Genomic DNA, 18705 nt, shown 5'->3' with positions numbered 1-18705 from the left:
AAAGCGAGAAAGGAAAATGAAGTTTCAAAAAAGAAAAATGCCAAAAGATAAGTTACCAATTCTTGTTGATGTAAGTGACTTCCTCTATGGATTGGTAGCTTCTTTAAGTTTTCCTCTAGTTCTAATCTTGGCAAGTCGTATTGCCGTTCATCTATATTGGCGAGAAAGATTCCCATGGTTGCTGATTTTAAGTGTTTGGCTTAAACTGTTCCACGTTCATGTCTTCAGGAGGGGGTGTTGTTTCAAGGTGACATGTTGTCGTGGTGCTTTTTATTGGCGACCACGACCTGACTCACTTTTTCGTTGTTTATGTATTCCTTCGCCATGCTCTGGATCTCATGCATCGACCAAACAGGCTTCGTCGTGAGGTGTTTCCAAAAATCCTCATTCATCAAGCCATTAGTTAGGCATAGACTAGCCACCGAGTCGGTCAGTCTGCCTATGGTTAGGCATTTTTCATTGAATCTATCGAGATATTTTCTCATAGGCTCGTCCGAGTGTTGAGGGATGTCTAGAAGACTGATCGCATGCTTCGCTTTGGCTGTACGTGTGGTGAATCGTGCCAGAAATTTCTGGAAGATGTCGCCAAAGCAAGAGATCGAGCCATTTAGGAGCGCATTAAACCACTTGATAGTCGGGCCGACTAGGGTTACCAGAAAGTCCTGACATCAGACGACATCGACTACTCTTTCCAGATTCATCCTAGCCACAAAGGCTGTTATGTGTTCTTGAGGGTCTTTGGTACCGTCGTACATCATGTTGGTTAGCTTAATCGAACCCTTTTGGTAACCTTATTTTTAGGACTTTCTCGGTGAATGGGGTTGCACTCATTACCACGCATTCGTGTCGCCTTCGCTTAGAATCTCTCTGATGTGTCTCTCCATGGTCTTTTTGGCCGAAATCTCAGGGTTAACTGCAATTCCTATGCCTCTCGTGACGTCAATCTGGGATTCTCGTTCTGTGCTCCCTTTTGGAGGCAATTTGAGAGATTGCTTCTCCTGTGTGCTCTGGTTGGTAGCATTCGTTGGTGGCCATCTTATCTTCTATGGTTTGAACTCGGTGGCAAAGCTCCTGAATTATAGGCCGCCGAATGGCTTACTTCTATTAGACTGGTAATATTCTTCTTGAAACTGCTGTCTCGATTGAATGCACGTCGCATGGTTGTGGACCATGCTGGCCACCCTCCTGTGGCCTGGGGGGTTGCCGTGGTTCTGAGGCTTAGGTTGATCAGGCTATCAATGAGGGTTAGGTTCCGGATTTTGGTTGGATTGCTCCTCATGGACTTCTACCATGCTATCGGGATCTCGACGGTCTACACACAGACGGCGCCGATGTACAAGCGGTACCTGAAGGTTCAAAGAGTGCTTGTTTAGGTGAAGAGGGATTGAGCATCCGTCGGTCTGGCAGGATGGTGAAGCTGAATCTGGAGAGTGTGGGGTGGTACCTGCAAAGGCACTCCGACGCCCAAGTAAACAAGCTAAAGATGTATGGAATAATTGTTAGGATAGAATGATCATACTTGGGGGAGTGATGAGACTCCCTTTTTATAAATGGCGTAGGTTATCTTATCTTTGAGAGAAAGGGTCTCACATCTTATAATTCGAAAAGTGGTTAGAAGGCAGAGACGGTCTCGGACCATTAAAATGACAGGAATATTTTTGGATCGGTTATATTGAGCCTGTTAAAAATTTGGATACTAAGTCTGAAACAGGTTCAAACCTACTTTATTATATTAGATTAGATAAAAATTTAACTATTAAAATAAATAAATCAGTGTTTAGAAGTTAAATATTAAAATAATTTTTGTATCATAAATTCATAATTATAGAATTATAAAAATAATTTATTTTTTAAATCATGTTTTTAAATTAATTGTCTTTTACTATTATTATATTGTCTTATTTTGACTTCGTTTTCAAAATATCTTTATATAAATCGATGTAATTCAAAATAATTTGCATTTTTATAGAAAATATGAGTCTATAAAAAATACATTGCATTTTTATAAAGTTTAAAACTTTTTATTATGTAATAGGTACGTAACGAGTACATTACAAATTTTTATAGTACTCATAACATCTTCTAAAAATTTTTTAAATTTTATAAAATTATTTACTATAAGAGAATGCATATAATATTATAATAATAAGATTCTGTTTAAGCGGTACCTGAAGGTTCAAAGAGTGCTTATTTAGGTGAAGAGGGATTGAACATCAGTCGGTCCGGTAGAATGGTGAGACTAAATTCGAGGAGTGTGGGGGTGGTACCTGCAAAGGCACTCCGACGCCTAAGTCAAAGAGCTAGAGAGGTAGGGAATAAATGTTAGAGTAGAATGATCATACCTCAGAGAGTAATGGGACTCCCCTTTTATAGATGGCATAGGTTATCTTATCTTTGAGATAAGGGGTCACATGGCTCTTATAATTTGGAAAATGGTTAAGAGGTTGAGACGGTCCCGAACCATTAAGATGGCGGGAATATTTTTGGGCCGATTGGTATTGGGCCCGTTAAGAATTCGGACACCAGGTCAAAATAGTTGCCTTCGAAGCATGAAGGTAAGCTTGCTTAGTCTTCATGCTGATTAAGTTCGGTTCTCCGTGGTTCAGGATATCGTGGATCTTCGCATGAAAAAGCGTAATGCTACTTTGTGTTTTAAAGAGTTTTGGGCCTCTTGGTGGGTTGTTTTGATATTTTAGTTTTGTTGACTTTGGATATCTGTTTCGTTGGTCTTGGAGGTAATCAGTCCTCAGGGTAGCCATTTTGTCGAGTTTCGTTTAACATTTTGGATTTACTCGTTAAAAAAAAGGAAAGCTTTACTTAAATGTTTATAAGGTGAGGGCCTCGTGTCCTATTTGTAGCTTCTTTAAGTTTCCCTCTAGTTCTAATCTTGGCAAGTCGTATTGCCGTTCATCTAGATTGGCGACGAAGATTCCCATGGTGGTTAGTTTTGAGTGTTTGGCTTAAACTGTTCCACGTTCATGTCTTCAGGAGGGGGTGTTGTTTCAAGGTGACATGTTATCGTGGTGCTATTTATTGGCGACCACGACCTAACTCACTTCTTCGTCGTTTATGTATTTCTTCACCACGCTCTGGATCTCATGCATCGACCAAACAGGCTTCGTTGTGAAGTGCTTCCAAAAGTCCTCATTCATCAAGCCATTAGTTAGGCATATACTAGCCACCGAGTCGGTCAGTCAGTCTATGGTTAGGCATTTTTCATTGAATCTATCGAGATATTTTCTCGTAGACTCGTCCGAGTATTGAGTGATGTCTAGAAGATTGACTGCGTGCTTCGCTTTGGCTGTACGTGTGGTGAATCGTGCCAGAAATTTCTGTGAAGTTGAAAAAATAATCATGTCTTATGATGATATGCTGGACAAGTTTCGCAGATCTACAAATTCTATGATACAAGCTAACTTCACCCAATCCTCTTTTTCATCAATTCCTAATACTGGCAGAGGTTTTGGAGGTCGAAGAGGTCATGGTGGTAGATCACAAAAAGGTGGTCGATCCTTTTATTCCTCACCAAGGACACAATGCCAAATTTGTGGTTGTTTTAGCCACATTGCTTGGCATTGTTTCAATTGTTTTGATCAAAACATTCCTCCACCATCACAAACCATACAAGCAAATCAGCCTAGACAATTTTCAAATGCTACAAATTATAATTCTTCTACAACTTATCAGAATTTAGCCACCACACTACCACCACCACCTCCCCATCATTCCATAATCCTATAGCATACATAGCAGTCCCAGGAACTAATGCATATCCTTCTTGGTATCCAAACACAGGAGCTTCTCATCACATTACACAAGACTCATCAAATTTCGTTTTCTCTTTAAATTATACTGGCCCTGACAAAATACAAATTGGTAATGGTGCCGGTTTGCATATATCTAAAGTTGGAAGTTTTTATCTATATGCTTATGACTTAAATAGATTTTTTCAATTGAAGACATTAATATAATCACCTGAAATTACTACAAATCTAATTAGTGTTTCTAAATTTGCTGAAGATAACAATGTGTATTTTCAATTTCATGCTTATATGTGTTCTATTAAATACCAGTGGACTGATAAGGTGCTGTTACAAGGGTATAGAAAAGGAGAAATATACAAATTTTATAATTTTATTGCACCTAACATATCTTCTATTTTACCAAAACAATGTGTCTTTACTGCTTCTAGAATTTCTTTAGACTTGTGGCATAAAAAAATGGGCCACACGGCCATGAAAATTGTAATTTCTACTATTTCAAATTGTAATCTTGACTTGGTTCAGAATAAAAAAAGTTGAATTCAGAAGTGTGTGAGAATTTCATGAATGCCAAATGCATAAATTGCCCTTTACTTCATCCAACTATTTATAATACACCTCTACAAGTTGTTTATTTTGATGTTTAGGGCCCAGCACCCGTGATTTCTCACTTTGGTTTTAGATATTATGTGACGTTTATTGATGCTTTCTCTAGGTACACATATTTATTTCTTCTTGTCACTAAATCTCAAGTATTTCAGGCTTTTAAACTCTTTAAACAACAAATAGAGAATCTCGCATGACATAAAATTAAGGTTCTTCAGTCTGGTAATGGAGGTGAGTACACCTCAAACCAATTCACTCAATTCCTGGCTGAACAAGGTATTATTCAAAGATTTAATTGTCCATATTGGGATGAAGCTAACAGCCCAATATCATTAATCACATTCCCACCCCGATTTTGGATAATAAATCTCCATATGAAATACTATTTAAATCTACACCCGACTATGATCAATTTAGAGTCTTTGGTAGGACTTGCTACCCTTTTCTTAGACCTTATAGAAAAACAAAACTTAATTTCCGATCTCACAAATGTATTTTTATTGGATATGTTCCAAATTCAAAAGGCTATAAGTGCCTTTTTTCTTGTGGCAAAATTTACATCACAAGACATGTTTAATTTGATGAAACATCCTTCCATTACAAAGACTTATTTTTTACACATTCATTTCCTTCTTCTTTTACACTGGATACTTCTATACCTAGTATAGGTTCTGTTATACGCTCCATTATTCTAATCACTATTATACTCACAATACCAATGCTATTTCTCCCTCTATTAATCTTAACCTTAACAAGTTCAATACAATACATGTTAGCAGCAATAATCAACCTCACACCAATAATTCTTCATCCAACAATTCTTCCACTAGTATTGTCTCTAATACTGATCTTGCTAATCCTAGTAATCTTCAATCTAATATATCAAATACCACTTTTATCTCAGGAACACAGACAAGCCTCTCCCCTATGGATCCTAACGGTAATCCAAATCAACTTCATAAGTTCCCTCATGACAATACCTCTCCACCTCTAATTGATAATCATCATCCCATGCTTACAAGGTCTAAAACTGAAAATTCTAAACCAAAAGCCTATATCACTAAGACACCTTCTGATGTCTTTATAGAACAGCCACCTAAAAATTCCTCTACTGCATTAGCCATTTCACATTGGAAGAATGCTATGCAGGAAGAATATAATGTGTTGATTAAAAATCAAACCTGGACTCTTGTCCCCAAATCTAATAATGCTAAGATCATCGGCTGCAAATGAATCTACACCATCAAAAGACTTCCTGATGGTTCCATTCAAAAGCACAAAGCTAGATTGGTGGCACAAGACTTCCACCAATTTGAAGGCTTTGATTTTGAACAAGTTTTTAACCCTGTTATTAGACCAATTACAATCAGATTAATGTTGAGCATTGCTTTATCAAAAGACTGGATTATTAGATAATTTGATTTTAATAATGCTTTTATTAATGGTGATCTTAAAGACACTATTTATATGCATCGACCAGTTGAGTTTTCTTATGATTCATAAAATATTATATGCAAGTTAAACAAGTCCTTGTATGGTCTGAAACAGGCCCCTTGTGAGTGATTCTTAAAGCTTAGCAAAACTCTAAATCTGTTTGGCTTTTATAGCACAAAATCATATACATTATTGTTCATTAAGCATAGTTCTCATTATGTTATGTATATTCTTTGTCATGTTGATGATATTATAATAACGGGTAATGGTTTCATTGAAATAAATGATATGATTCATAACTTAAACAAAGTCTTTACTTTAAAAGACCTTGGTGAATTGTCATACTTTGTTGGTATTGAGGTTCAACGAAGTAAAACTGGGCAGCTGCACCTTTCACAAACTAAATACATTAAAGATCTCTTATCTAAACTAGGGATGAGTGAGGCTTCTTCCATGCCAACTCCTATGATCTCATCCTTACACCTATTGTCTACTAGATCATAACGTTTTGAGGATCCCAAGCTCTTCAGGTCAGTTGTAGAAACTCTACAATATGTTACTATAACCCGACCAGACCTGAGCTTTGCTGTTCAAAAGGTCTCTCAGTTCATGCACAATTTTCTTTTAGCCCACTGGAAGGCTGTGAAGAGGATACTCATGTACTTACAAGGGATAAAAGACCATGGTTTACTTCTACACAAGTGCAGGGATTACATATTGTATAATTTTTCTCATTCATATTGGGCAGCAGATTTAAAAGATAGAAGGTCTGTCTCAGGTTATTGCATTACTTGGGAACTAATCTGGTTAATTGGTCTCGTAGGAAGCAACCAACTATAAGCAGGTCGTCTACTAAGGCAGAATTTTAAAGCATATCATCGTGTGAAGCTGAAGTGACTTGGGTTAGAAATTTACTTGATGAGTTGAAGATTCCTTTGACAACTGTTCCAATGATTTTTTGTGACAATATGAGCACCGTTATGCTCACACCAAATCCTGTACTACATGACAAGATTAAGCACTTTTAGCTTGACATTCAAGTTGTTAGAGAGAAAGTGAACAATAAGGCTCTACAAGTGGTTCACATACCAGAAATAGAACAAGTCGCTGACATTTTGACAAAGTCATTATCTGCTGCTAGTTTCAAATGGCTCCAGAACAAACTCAGAGTTGAGCCAAAGCACACCTTGAGCTTGAGGGGGGTATTGAGGATCAGTCTTTCCAAGCAGTAAAAGCAGAGTCTGCAATAAAAAGATAGTTAGGGTTTATTGTTGTGAATAAAAAATTCTTGTTAAATTCTGTTAAATCTGTTTGGTATAAATAGTTGCCTTACATCTTATCTTGGTAGGTTGGCTAAGATTTGTAATTGACTTTCTCAAAGTATTGAGTGCACTCAAAAGTAATAGTTGGTTAATTTCTCTGGTCAAGAAGAGTTCTTCCTCTTTATACATATTGTAACTTTTCATTCTTTGTTCTCTGTTCTTCTTTCTTATTTCTCTCAACCAATCTGTTTTGAGTTTCTATATATATATATAGTAAATTAAATTAAACTGACTTTTAATAAGCACAAATAACAACTAGCTTATTTGGTAAACTAACTTTTAAATTTTAAAAAAACTATAATAGATATTAATGTAAAAATTAAATTTGAAGATTAATTAATGTATGAAGTTATATTAAACATTTTAATTTTGATAAGCACAAGTTAATTTTAAAAAAATTTTTCCTTAGGTACTTTTAAAAGTATCCTAATTTTTAAAAATTGTTAGTACAAACACATGAGTTTTTTGATTTACCAAACCTAAAATAACCAGATACTTATGCTTTTGAAAAGCACAAGCATCTTCTCGAAAACCTTTACTAAACCAAGTTTTAGTGTATTTTGTATTCTTCCTGCTAAGAAAGACACAGAAGCACTAACGAAAAATATGACTTATTTTTTATTTTTTTATTATTCTTATTAATTTTTATAATTACATTTTTCTTTCCAATTTTGTTGTATGAAAAAATTAGAATAAATTAGACTTTCATAATTTGTTCTTTTTTATAGTTACTTTATCATCAAATAAAAATAAAAATATTAATTTTTGTGTCTTATTTTCAGTATTTTGTCTTATCTTTTTTCGTGACCAAACGCAGATGGATAGAGTTCTCGAATTTACTACTATCAAAAAATATAATCGTCACCAAATTAATTATTTATATAGAATATATATTAAAATATAAAAAATATATTAAAAATACGTGAAATAATATTTGTATTTTAGAAATTGAATTTTAATGTAAACATCATTTTTTTTTTCAACAAGCTCTCTATCAAATCCTCCATTATTAAATTCTTTTGAAAAAAAAATCAAAGGTCTAGTTGGTTTACCTCAAAAATGGATTTTTGTTTTTAGTGTTAAATAATCGACTCGAGCAATTAACCATTTTCTGTTTAACAACTTAACAAGTATTTAGTCTAGTAAATAATTAAAAAATAAACCAATTTGTTGATAGAAGTATTTTTTGAATTTGTTAACAATAAAAAAATACTTTTAAAATATCACAAAAAATCCAAAAAATATAATTCTTTTTATAAATGATAAATAATATTTGTATTTAACTATATTTTTAAATTGCCTAACCTCACAAATTGTTTAAGTTCGCATAGTACAAATCTGAATATAAAATTAGTATTTATAAATTACCTGTTTACCAATATTCAAACTAATTAAACTGGTGAGGCCAAGTTATTTTCTAAGCCATTAATTTTCTTTTTATCAACGATAAATAATTGATAATAAAAAAAATATTATATATTTAAGTTTTTTTATAAATCAAATTTAATTAAGTTAAATAATATGACTTAAAATAATATTAATTATAATTAATTTTTATTATATTAAATTAATTTAATTAAACTTAATTAACAAAAAAATTTAAATATATAATATTATTCACAAAGAAAATACAACAAACATGTATATTATACTATTTTAACCTAGTATTAACGTATTACATCTATCATACTAAAATTAATTTGTGCCTAGTACTACCAACCAAACTCTCATAATATCCTGGCTCAGAGTTCAGATAATTGGAAATTTGAAACCATTGTAAATGTAGGAACTAGGAATACATAATCAACTTGCGATATCATAGCATGAAATAAACCATCCATCATTGCTCAGCAAGTAAAATGAACAAGAGTCTCTGGAGAGATATTGGATTATTTGTACAATATGTACAATGAACTATTGAGTTATAAAATGAATATCTCGTATACTATTTAGAATAACCATTCGATTATTAGGAATAATAAACATTTTCTTAAAAACTTAAACTAATTTTGGGATTCACCAAGGATCGAATTATTGACCTTTCGGATCTAGCGCTCTAATACCATGTCATGATACCACTCATCCCAAAAACTTCAGTTGATGGGAAAAGATAACTAATGGTTATATCTCTAATACTTCATAAACCTCTATTGTAAACATTGTACAAATATTCTATTGGTTCCTCATACTTTTCTAATAAACAAAATTTTATAGTAAACAAAATAAGAGGAATAAAAAAGATACAGATTAAGATATTGCTATAATTTTGGAAATTAAGATTTTATATCGGTAAAAAGTTTGTTTAAATATATAGTAATAATAATCATATACATGTTGGTAAGAAACCGTAAAAATCCTAATCATATACATGTTTAAATAAAGTAAATACCCATTCCAGTCCCTGTCTATATCAAATTAGGACAATGCGATCCTTCACCAAAAAAGTAACCCACGCTGGTCTCAATCTATGCATAAAATAACTCATCGCACCCTCTCCCATGTATTCCCGTCCATGGACAGGGACCGGCTTGGGTTACTTTTTTGGTGAAGGATCGCATTGTCCTAATTTAAAATGGACAGGAACCAGATTGGATGTTTACTAAAAAAAATATTAAAATTAGTAGTGTCAAAAAATATTACAATTTTTTTTATTTTTTATTAAGATATAATTAGTTAAAAATATGACACTTCTATATGTTGAATATATTTTAACACTTCTCGATATTCATCCGATACAGTAAATCAGTAAAAGTGTTCGTACGTCATAATTGATATAACATGGAAAAAAATATATATTAAAATATTGAATCATTTGTTATATTGACATATTGTGTAATAAATACAAATAATACAATATAAGTGTTAAAAATATAAAAGATAAAAGAAGATTGATGAAAAAGAATGATACAAAAAAAAAATTGATAATACACAATAAAATTAGTGAATATTACCTTGGTCATAAGATGTTTCACATTAGCTATGTGAAAAGATTTTAGTAAAAAGAATTGGTAAAATATCTATTATACCCTTAGTAATGAACTAGTTATATTTGAAATTTTCTATTAACTTCTTTATTTTTTCACTGACGAGCAGCCACAAAACAAAGTTAGGTTCTATACTTTCCAAAGAAAACAAAATCTGATATAAGAGAATAATAAATTTGTCAATAATAAAAAAATTAATTTTTTCATAACAAAAAAAGTTTTTGTATGAATATTAAACTTATTTTTATATGGTGATTAATTTTTTGTGTTAAGGTAATATAATTGTATAAAATAAGTTCTATATCTACATTATTAAAATCTTTTAACTTTTTGAATTTATTGAAAAATTAATATATTTAGGTGAATTTTTTTTAATATATTAATTTTAATAAATTAAATAAGAATTAATTTAAAAATGAAAGAATATCATGGCTTAATTTTTTTCTATAAGAAAAAATTTGGATATTTTTGTTGAAAATTGGCCTTTTATTGAAAAAATTTGGATATTGCTGTAGGTGGAACAGGCCTAATATATAAGGTGGATCATAAGTTATAACTAAAACACAAAATACGTGTTGAACACTATATGTGCGCCATGCTTGGACGAATCTTTGACGACGCTGTAGTAACATCCCTTGCGTATCCAATTGTCAAATATCAATATTAGACAAAATATCACTTTTATTTCTATACTTGCTAAAAATAATTTCTAAAATATCATTTGTAATTTTTTTGACACTACTAATTTTAATATTTTTTTTAGTAAACACCCAATTCGGTCCCTGTTCATTTTAAATTAGGACAATGCGATCCCTTACAAAAAAAATAACCCAAGCCGGTCCTATCCATGGACGGAAATACATGAGAGGGCGCGCGATGAGTTATTTTATGCATAGACAGGGACCGGCGTGGGTTACTTTTTTGGTGAAGGATCACATTGTCCTAATTTGACATGGACAGAGACCGGATTAGGTGTTTACTCGTTTAAATATATAGCAAAACTTACAATATATTTAATAGTTGTTGATGTTTATTATTAATTAATTGAATGAATATAGAAAAGATTAGAAGTAATTATAATAATTTTAATTATTGTTACCTAGAAAGAATGAATTAAATAACAATACTTGAATTAACTTCTAATTTTAATTAATAAAAATTAAATTTATTGAGTTAAAATAAATAATTAAGATTTGATAATAAAAGCAACATTATTCTCTTATTTAAAAGAATAATATGATCCTCTCTTTTCACTGTCATTATAAAAAAATATATACCTATATTATTTAGTTATTATTTTGTTTAACATGCTATTCACTTCATATAATTATTATTTATATGCAAATCAGTTTAGCTTGATCAGATTTTTTTTTTATCTTTTTAACGTGAAAGGAATTAATGATTATTTATTTATTTTGAGAAATTATTATTCTACATATATTATTGTATTAATAATATAATAAAGAGATGTTGATGCATATATTACTTAATTGATAAATGATAATATTTTTATTATTATTATAGAGAAAATTAACAACAATAAATTTATTACAAAAAAGACTTTACATAAAAATAAACGAGAATAAAAATAGAAAATAATTTAATTAGCAAGTATAAATAATAAAATTTATAATTTACAATTTACTATTGATAAATGGTATTTATTATTAATTGATTTAATATAGAAAATATTAGCTAGCATTATAATAAATTTAATTGTTATCTAAAATTAGTGAATTAAATAGCAATAATTGAATTGAAAATATGAGAAAATATACAAAATAACTAATAGTAAATAAGAGTGTATTCACATTAGAAAGAACAAAAAATTATGAAAACATGACACTTCATCTATATTAGTTTAGAAAAAATTTCAATTTTAATATATTAAAGAGCTTAGTATTATTGATATTGTATCATTAAATTATATAGTATCCTATCCCTTTAAAATATATAACTTATAGAATTCATTTTTAAGATTCCTTATCTTTATTTATGAACTAGAAAATTATATACATATTTTTTTGAAATTAAATTGAGATTTCTACACATGAAAGAACGAATGCTACGATCTTTGTCAAGACTTTTGAGTTGAAAAATTAAATATGTTATTACTATTTGAAAAGTGTTAATTTGGAACTGAAAAAGAAGATAAATATTTTGGTGGAATAAGATTTGTGTAACGTCTAATTATTTGCACTTATAAAATAGTGCTTTATCCTAGCAATTCATACTTCACAATGTTATTGACTCGTTGTAAAATAAATAAACATAAAACTAAGAAATTGACAATTTTTGTATTATTGGATATTAGGATTGGTAACAATTAAATTTGGTTTCACATAATTAATAAATCAATAAAATTAAGCACATTAGGGACATAATTTTAATATTAAAAAGACTTAATATGTGACTTGAAAAGAATTATAATAAATTAATATATAAAAGATAAAAATAATAAAATTCATAATAAAAATTTAAAAGTTTAAATAAATAAAAAGAAAATAAAAGAAATAAAAGAAATAGATTATAATAAACTTAATTGAGTGTGAGAGTTTTTTTAATTTCATATCATAACTATTTCAATAATAATAAATAAAAATATGTTAATTTGATATCCGAAAAAAAAAACGATAAGATAAAATCATAACACAATTTTAAAGTAAAAGTTTAAATTAAACCATAATATCATTACGCAATACAAACTAAATGTAATTTCATACTACAATACAGACCATAATACTATTGCTTAACACAAATGGAATGTAATTACACACTATAATACATCACATAAAAAGATAAATGATTTGAGCAAGTTCAAACATGAAATTTTTTTATGCATATAACACTGTAGTTCTTGAAAATTTCATGACTAACATATTATATATAACTTCTTGTATTCACGATAATTTCCTTCTTATGACTGCGCCTCATAGGAAAAAAAAAAATTGTTTTAAAAACTACCCATTTGATATTTATCCTAATAAAATTAAATAATTAATTAGTTATAATTAATGTATTTAAATAAATAAAATAAATTAAATAAAAATATTTTAAAAATTAATCAAATCAATTAGTTGATACAAATAATTAGTATAATTAATTTGATATGATTTATTAAATTAAAAAAATTGAAAAAATAGTTGCTTGAATTTAGTTAGTTGATATAATTAATATATTATAATTAATTGAATTTAATAAATTAAAAAAATAAATAGAAAAATACTCTCTTAGTTTTAATTGATTGTTATAAATTATAATAAATTATGTGATATTTAAATATCTAATCAAATTAATTAGTTGATATTAATTTATCGTAATAAATTATATTCAATAAATTAAAAAATAAATAAATCAAAAAATATTCTTAGAAGTATATTACATTAATTTTATCATTAAGTGCAAAAATCTGATTTTTATATAATAAAATAGATAGAATAAATAATAATAATTCATGAAACAACATTCACCATCTTTGAGTTAGTGCGTGATTTGCGGTGCATTCATGATATTATTAAGGCTCCAAATTCCCAATCCTCCCCTTTTTTTCTGGTTTTTCTGTTTTTAACCAATCATTTTGTTCCTTTTTGTCTCTCTCTTCATATATTCTCATCTTTCAAAGCAATTTCATTTGATTATTGCTTTGTGCCCACAAATTCACTCTTCCATGAACTTTCTTTAATTTTATCAAGGTACGTTATCTGAACTTGAACCTTTTCCATTTAATTTGGTTATTGTAAATTTACTCTTCCTTTTTGTTTTATTTTATTTATTTTTTCTTTTATTCATCTTTCAAATTTTGAATTTTGCTTGCTTCTCCTCCTTATAAATCCCAAAATCCAAAAATAATATGGAATTTGATTAATCATTGCGTCACATGTTCTTGTTTGTATATCAAAGAAAATTCATACATGGTGATGATCAAGTAATCATATTATTAAGGTTACCATATTCTCCAATTAAGCTTAAAACTCCAAATCCAAATCTCAAGTTTGACATTCATTAATATTAATCATGTCACTAATAGTTTAGGTCACGTTAATATTTTTTTCTTTCATGTTCATGCCCAATTTATTTCTTTAATTTATTATTTTAAAATATCAAGGTGGAATGTGTGTGGGGGATATTGATGGAGCAACTTCATTTTGTTATGTCACAACTATAGGATATATTTGAAATCATGTTTTACTTTACAACAAAATCAATTTTTTTATGTCAAAATTAACCACTACATTATTTTTGTTCTTCTATTTATATTTTGATTATAGATAGAATTTAATTTAATTATATTACTTATGAATTTTGATTATAAATATATAATTATATTGTTTATAATGTTTAATAGTGAAGTAATTTCATATTTTTACACATGACTGATTGATAGCTAATTTGTAATGTCAATATAACATAATTATTGTTGACTTTATTAACTTTTTTTTAGAATTAATGTCCCAAAGCCACAATAATGAAGTTGTTTGAGCCATAAAAAGATGATGAATACACCTGTTAATAGATCTTTATTTTAGTCCTCGTTGTTAATTTATTCTAAGTATTAGCGTGGCAGGCTAAATATTGACATGACAAATTGAAATATTAGTGTTACAAGATGTATTTCGTGATTATTTAACAGAACAAACTAACGATAGTGTCTAAAATAGAAATGTCTTTTAAATTTTATCGGATAAAAAAAATATAAAAACCAAAATAAAGAAAACAAATATTTTATAGAAATTTATCTAAACCTTTTTAGTTATTTGCAGGATCTTCCCTAGGATTCATAATTGAAGCCACCTAGTTACATATTCATATATGGCAACAAAACCTAATGGTGGTGGTGTTGGAAAGGAGAAGAAAACTACCACATCTTCACATTCTTCTCAAATCTCAAGCACAACAAAAAGAACCCCAATAAAAGCAACAACCACCTCTAAAGAAAAGTCAACAACAACCTCAGATAAAAATGGCCCAAACAGCCTCAAATCCAAAGGTACTCAAACTCCAAAACTCACAGTAAAGCCCAATAATGACCCTTCTTCCAATAACATTAATAGCAAGCCCATTAGAAGAAGTTCTTTTGATAAGCCCATTCCACCATCTGAGGCCCAACTCAAGAAACAACCTTCTCCTTCGAGACAACAACTTGTTTCCCCAGGCCCAAGAGACAGGCCCATATCAGTTAAAAAGTCCATTGGGCCTGTTAAGAGTATCACTAATATTACCACTTCTAAGTCCAGGCCCATTACTAGTAGTAATGTTAAGGAAGCAACAAAAACTAGTGTTGGTGGTGGTGTTAAAAGTGTTGCCAAGAAAAGTGTCTCTTCAACTTCTTTAACAAATACTAAGAAGGTTGTTGGCTCAACAAAGGTTGCAAAGAGTAGTTCTTCAACAAAGAAGGATGGTGAAGATGTTTTTTTAGAGAAGTTGGATAAAGTTGGGAATAATGAGGAAGAAGTTAAGCAAGCTATAAACGAAGAAAAAGAAGAGTTGATAAATATATTGGATAATTATCAAGAAAATAATATTGATAATTTATCAGATATTGAATTTTATGATGATCAAAATGACTATGATCTTGTTCTTGATCATGACAATTATCATGATCACAAGGTCGAAGAATATGACGATCAAGTTCAAACTCAAGATGAGGATAGTAAAGAAAAAATTATTTCAACATTATCATCCGAAGAAGAAGAACAAGAAAAAGAAGAAGAAGAAAAACAAGAATATGAAAAACAAGAGAAAATAGAAGAAGAAGAAAAAGAACAGGAAGAAGTAGAAGAGAAAGTAGACGAAGAAGAAGAGGAGGAGGAAGAGGAGAAAGAAAAAGAAAAAATAGAAGAAAAAGAACAAGAAAAAGAAGAAGAGAAAGAAGAAGAGAAAATAGAAGAAAAAGAACACGAAGAAAAAAAAGATAAAGAAGAAGAGAAAATAGAAGAGAATGAGGACGATAAAAAAAATGAAGATGGTGATAATGAGAAAATCATCGCAACCACAAATCAAGAAGAAAGTAACAACAACTACTTAGAACTTAATCATTCAACAGCAGAAGAAGCAAAAATTGATGAAATCAAAGAAGAAGAAAAGCAAAATGCTGAAGAGCCAGTAATAAAAGTGGAAGATAACAAGGTGAAGGAACCAGAAAGCAATAATAATGAAAATCAAGCAACACAACAAGAAGAAGAACATCATCAACTCAAAGAAGAGAACAAAGAGAAGGAAAAGGTGGAAGTATCACCTTCGCCATTGCCATCGTCTTCACCATCACTACCACCATCATCATCACAAGGTGTAATGATGCATGGGAAAAGAGAGGCTCAAGTATCAAATGGGGTGATTGAAGAGACAGCAAGCAAGCTTTTGGAAGCAAGAAAGAACAGAGTGAGAGCATTGGCGGGTGCTTTTCAGAGTGTCATTGACTATCAATCCAAATGATGAATTCAATCAAATCCACTTCCAATTTCTGTGTTTTGACATCTTTTAATTTATATACCATACTGAGGTGGGTGATTTACAAAAAAAATGGTGTAATATTGTTATTTATTGAAACATGATACTCTGAATTTGCTAATTGGTGTATTATAGTTTTTTTAAATTAAAAAAATAATTAAAAGGATAATTCATAGTCAACAAACTCACTTTTCGAAAATTGAAAAATAAAAAAAGATCATTCATTGTCAACAAATTCACTTTTTTAAATTTTAAATTAAATATTTATAATTCGTCAAGGATGAATTTCATTTATTCTCATATTTTCTAAAATCATCATCAAACTCTAATTTTTTGGGATTTTATCTCCCAAAAAAATTCATAGAATGTAAATTAAAAAAAAATAAAAATAAAAATATGTAGATAATACTAAAATATTTTCTTTGCTTTTGCAACCTTTTAAATGTACATGCATAGAGCTTTTATCTTGAAATAGTTGGTCTAGTATTGGCTTCATGTCTTCTTTCTAATATTTGTTGAATCTTTTTTTTCTTACCTAGTTTCTTTTCATAATCACCAAACATTTTTAATTAAAAAGAGAAGTTCAAATAAGAAAATAAACTTGTCATATTTCCGTACACAATAATTATTGGGGAGTAGATTTTTTCAATTTTTTTTCTTAATTATTTTGTAAAGAGTGATTTTTAACTATTTAGTATCTATCTTATATATTTTTTTTGTCCGACTTAAAGAATATAAGGTGAGAGATCACATTTTATCAAATAATTGAGAAAAAAATTGAAAGAATCTATTTTCATTGGACACATTACATTATGATTATTATTAGGTTTAATTATTCTCTCGATTCTTATAATTTTACCGAATTTTTAATTAGCTTCATACCTTTTTTCTTTTTAATTAAATTCCTATACCATATCAGATTTTGTAGCTAAGTCTCCTACCGTGATAATAACATTAAAATTACCTGAATATTTTGTTAAACTATACATAATATTTAATCAAGTATTAGACATATTCATTTTATTTAACAAAATATTCTGTTAATTCTAGCGTTTCGATTTAATTACAAAATCTGATATGGTATAAAAACCCAATAAAAAAAATTATAAAAAACTTAGTTAAAAATCCAATAAAACTATAAGAACAGACAGAATAATTACACCTTATTATTATACATCAAGTCTATATACTTGGAAAACACTAATATTACCACTAATTGAACTTAAGCAATCCAATTTTTTTTCTAATTAATAATTAATCACCCTCATCCTCAGAACTATTATCTCATGCAAATTAAAATTTTGGCTCCCAATAACAAACTCTTCTTTCCAAACTAAGCTGGCGACGAAAATTAGCAATAAAAACCTCTGCCCTTTGATTAATATCATCATCATCATCATCATCTTCGGAAGCATAGCTAATTATTGTTGTTCTATACTTTTCCATGCGATCACTTTTGATTTGTTCATCTTCAATGAAGCTTTTGAAGCTCATTGTATTATTATTGAACAACTTCCACCATCTTTGCTTTGATACACTTGATGAAGAAGAATAATGCATTCTCCTTAATAAATAGTGTAATATTGATCTCAATTTCTTCTGAAATTGGATAATGATTGGTGAACATTTTTGCTTAGTACCCATCTTGTACGAATTATTTGATCATCATAAACACATATATATATATAGGTCATAGAAATAGAAGCTTCTATAAGAAGCTTATGAAACTTCATTAAAATTATGAGGGAACAAGGAAGGTTTCAGCAAATTACGTGGTTGGTTTAAGAAACAAAAAATAAACATGTCATTGTCTCGGTAGGCTAATAGTTTAGAATAAGAATTCATATGGGATCATGTCTTGATGCGAAAGTTTTGAACCTTGGACATTCTTAAAAGTGATCACCAATAAAATAAACAAGAGTAATGCTAGATAAATATATATTTTTTTAAACCAACATCAATTAATTTTTTAAAATTATTTTGTTTATATTAAATTTTAGACGCTTAATCCTAAACTCTAAATTATAATCCTAAATCTTAAAATTGAATAATATTAGCTAATTAAAAATTATTTTTCTATATTTTTTAATAAATAGATAAACAAATAAAACTTTCTTTAGAAGTTTATTCCCTCTTACATAAAATTGGTAT

General features: G+C 29.3%; 1 protein-coding gene across 1 annotated transcript; it reads left to right on the top strand.

The window, feature by feature from the left end:
• Positions 1–14916: 14916 nt before the first annotated feature.
• LOC107462970 (uncharacterized) lies at positions 14917–16607 on the top strand. Its single transcript, XM_052253422.1, has 3 exons — positions 14917–15505; positions 15644–15735; positions 15982–16607. The coding sequence occupies exons 1-3, from the start codon at positions 14917–14919 to the stop codon at positions 16537–16539; spliced, it is 1239 nt and encodes a 412-aa protein (XP_052109382.1). The 3' UTR covers positions 16540–16607.
• Positions 16608–18705: the final 2098 nt, after the last annotated feature.

This window comes from Arachis duranensis, chromosome 8 (genome assembly GCF_000817695.3).
Source record: "Arachis duranensis cultivar V14167 chromosome 8, aradu.V14167.gnm2.J7QH, whole genome shotgun sequence".
Lineage (NCBI taxonomy): Eukaryota > Viridiplantae > Streptophyta > Magnoliopsida > Fabales > Fabaceae > Arachis > Arachis duranensis.
This window is presented reverse-complemented; position numbering and strand designations above follow the sequence as displayed.

Coding starts and splice junctions, on each gene's coding strand:
- LOC107462970 (XM_052253422.1), top strand. CDS start 14,917: ATGGCAACAAAACCTAATGGTGGTGGTGTTGGAAAGGAGAAGAAAACT. Junction 15,506..15,643: donor TTCTTCAACAAAGAAGGATG/GTGAAGATGTTT, acceptor ATAATTTATCAG/ATATTGAATTTTATGATGAT. Junction 15,736..15,981: donor TCGAAGAATATGACGATCAA/GTTCAAACTCAA, acceptor GAGAAAGAAGAA/GAGAAAATAGAAGAAAAAGA.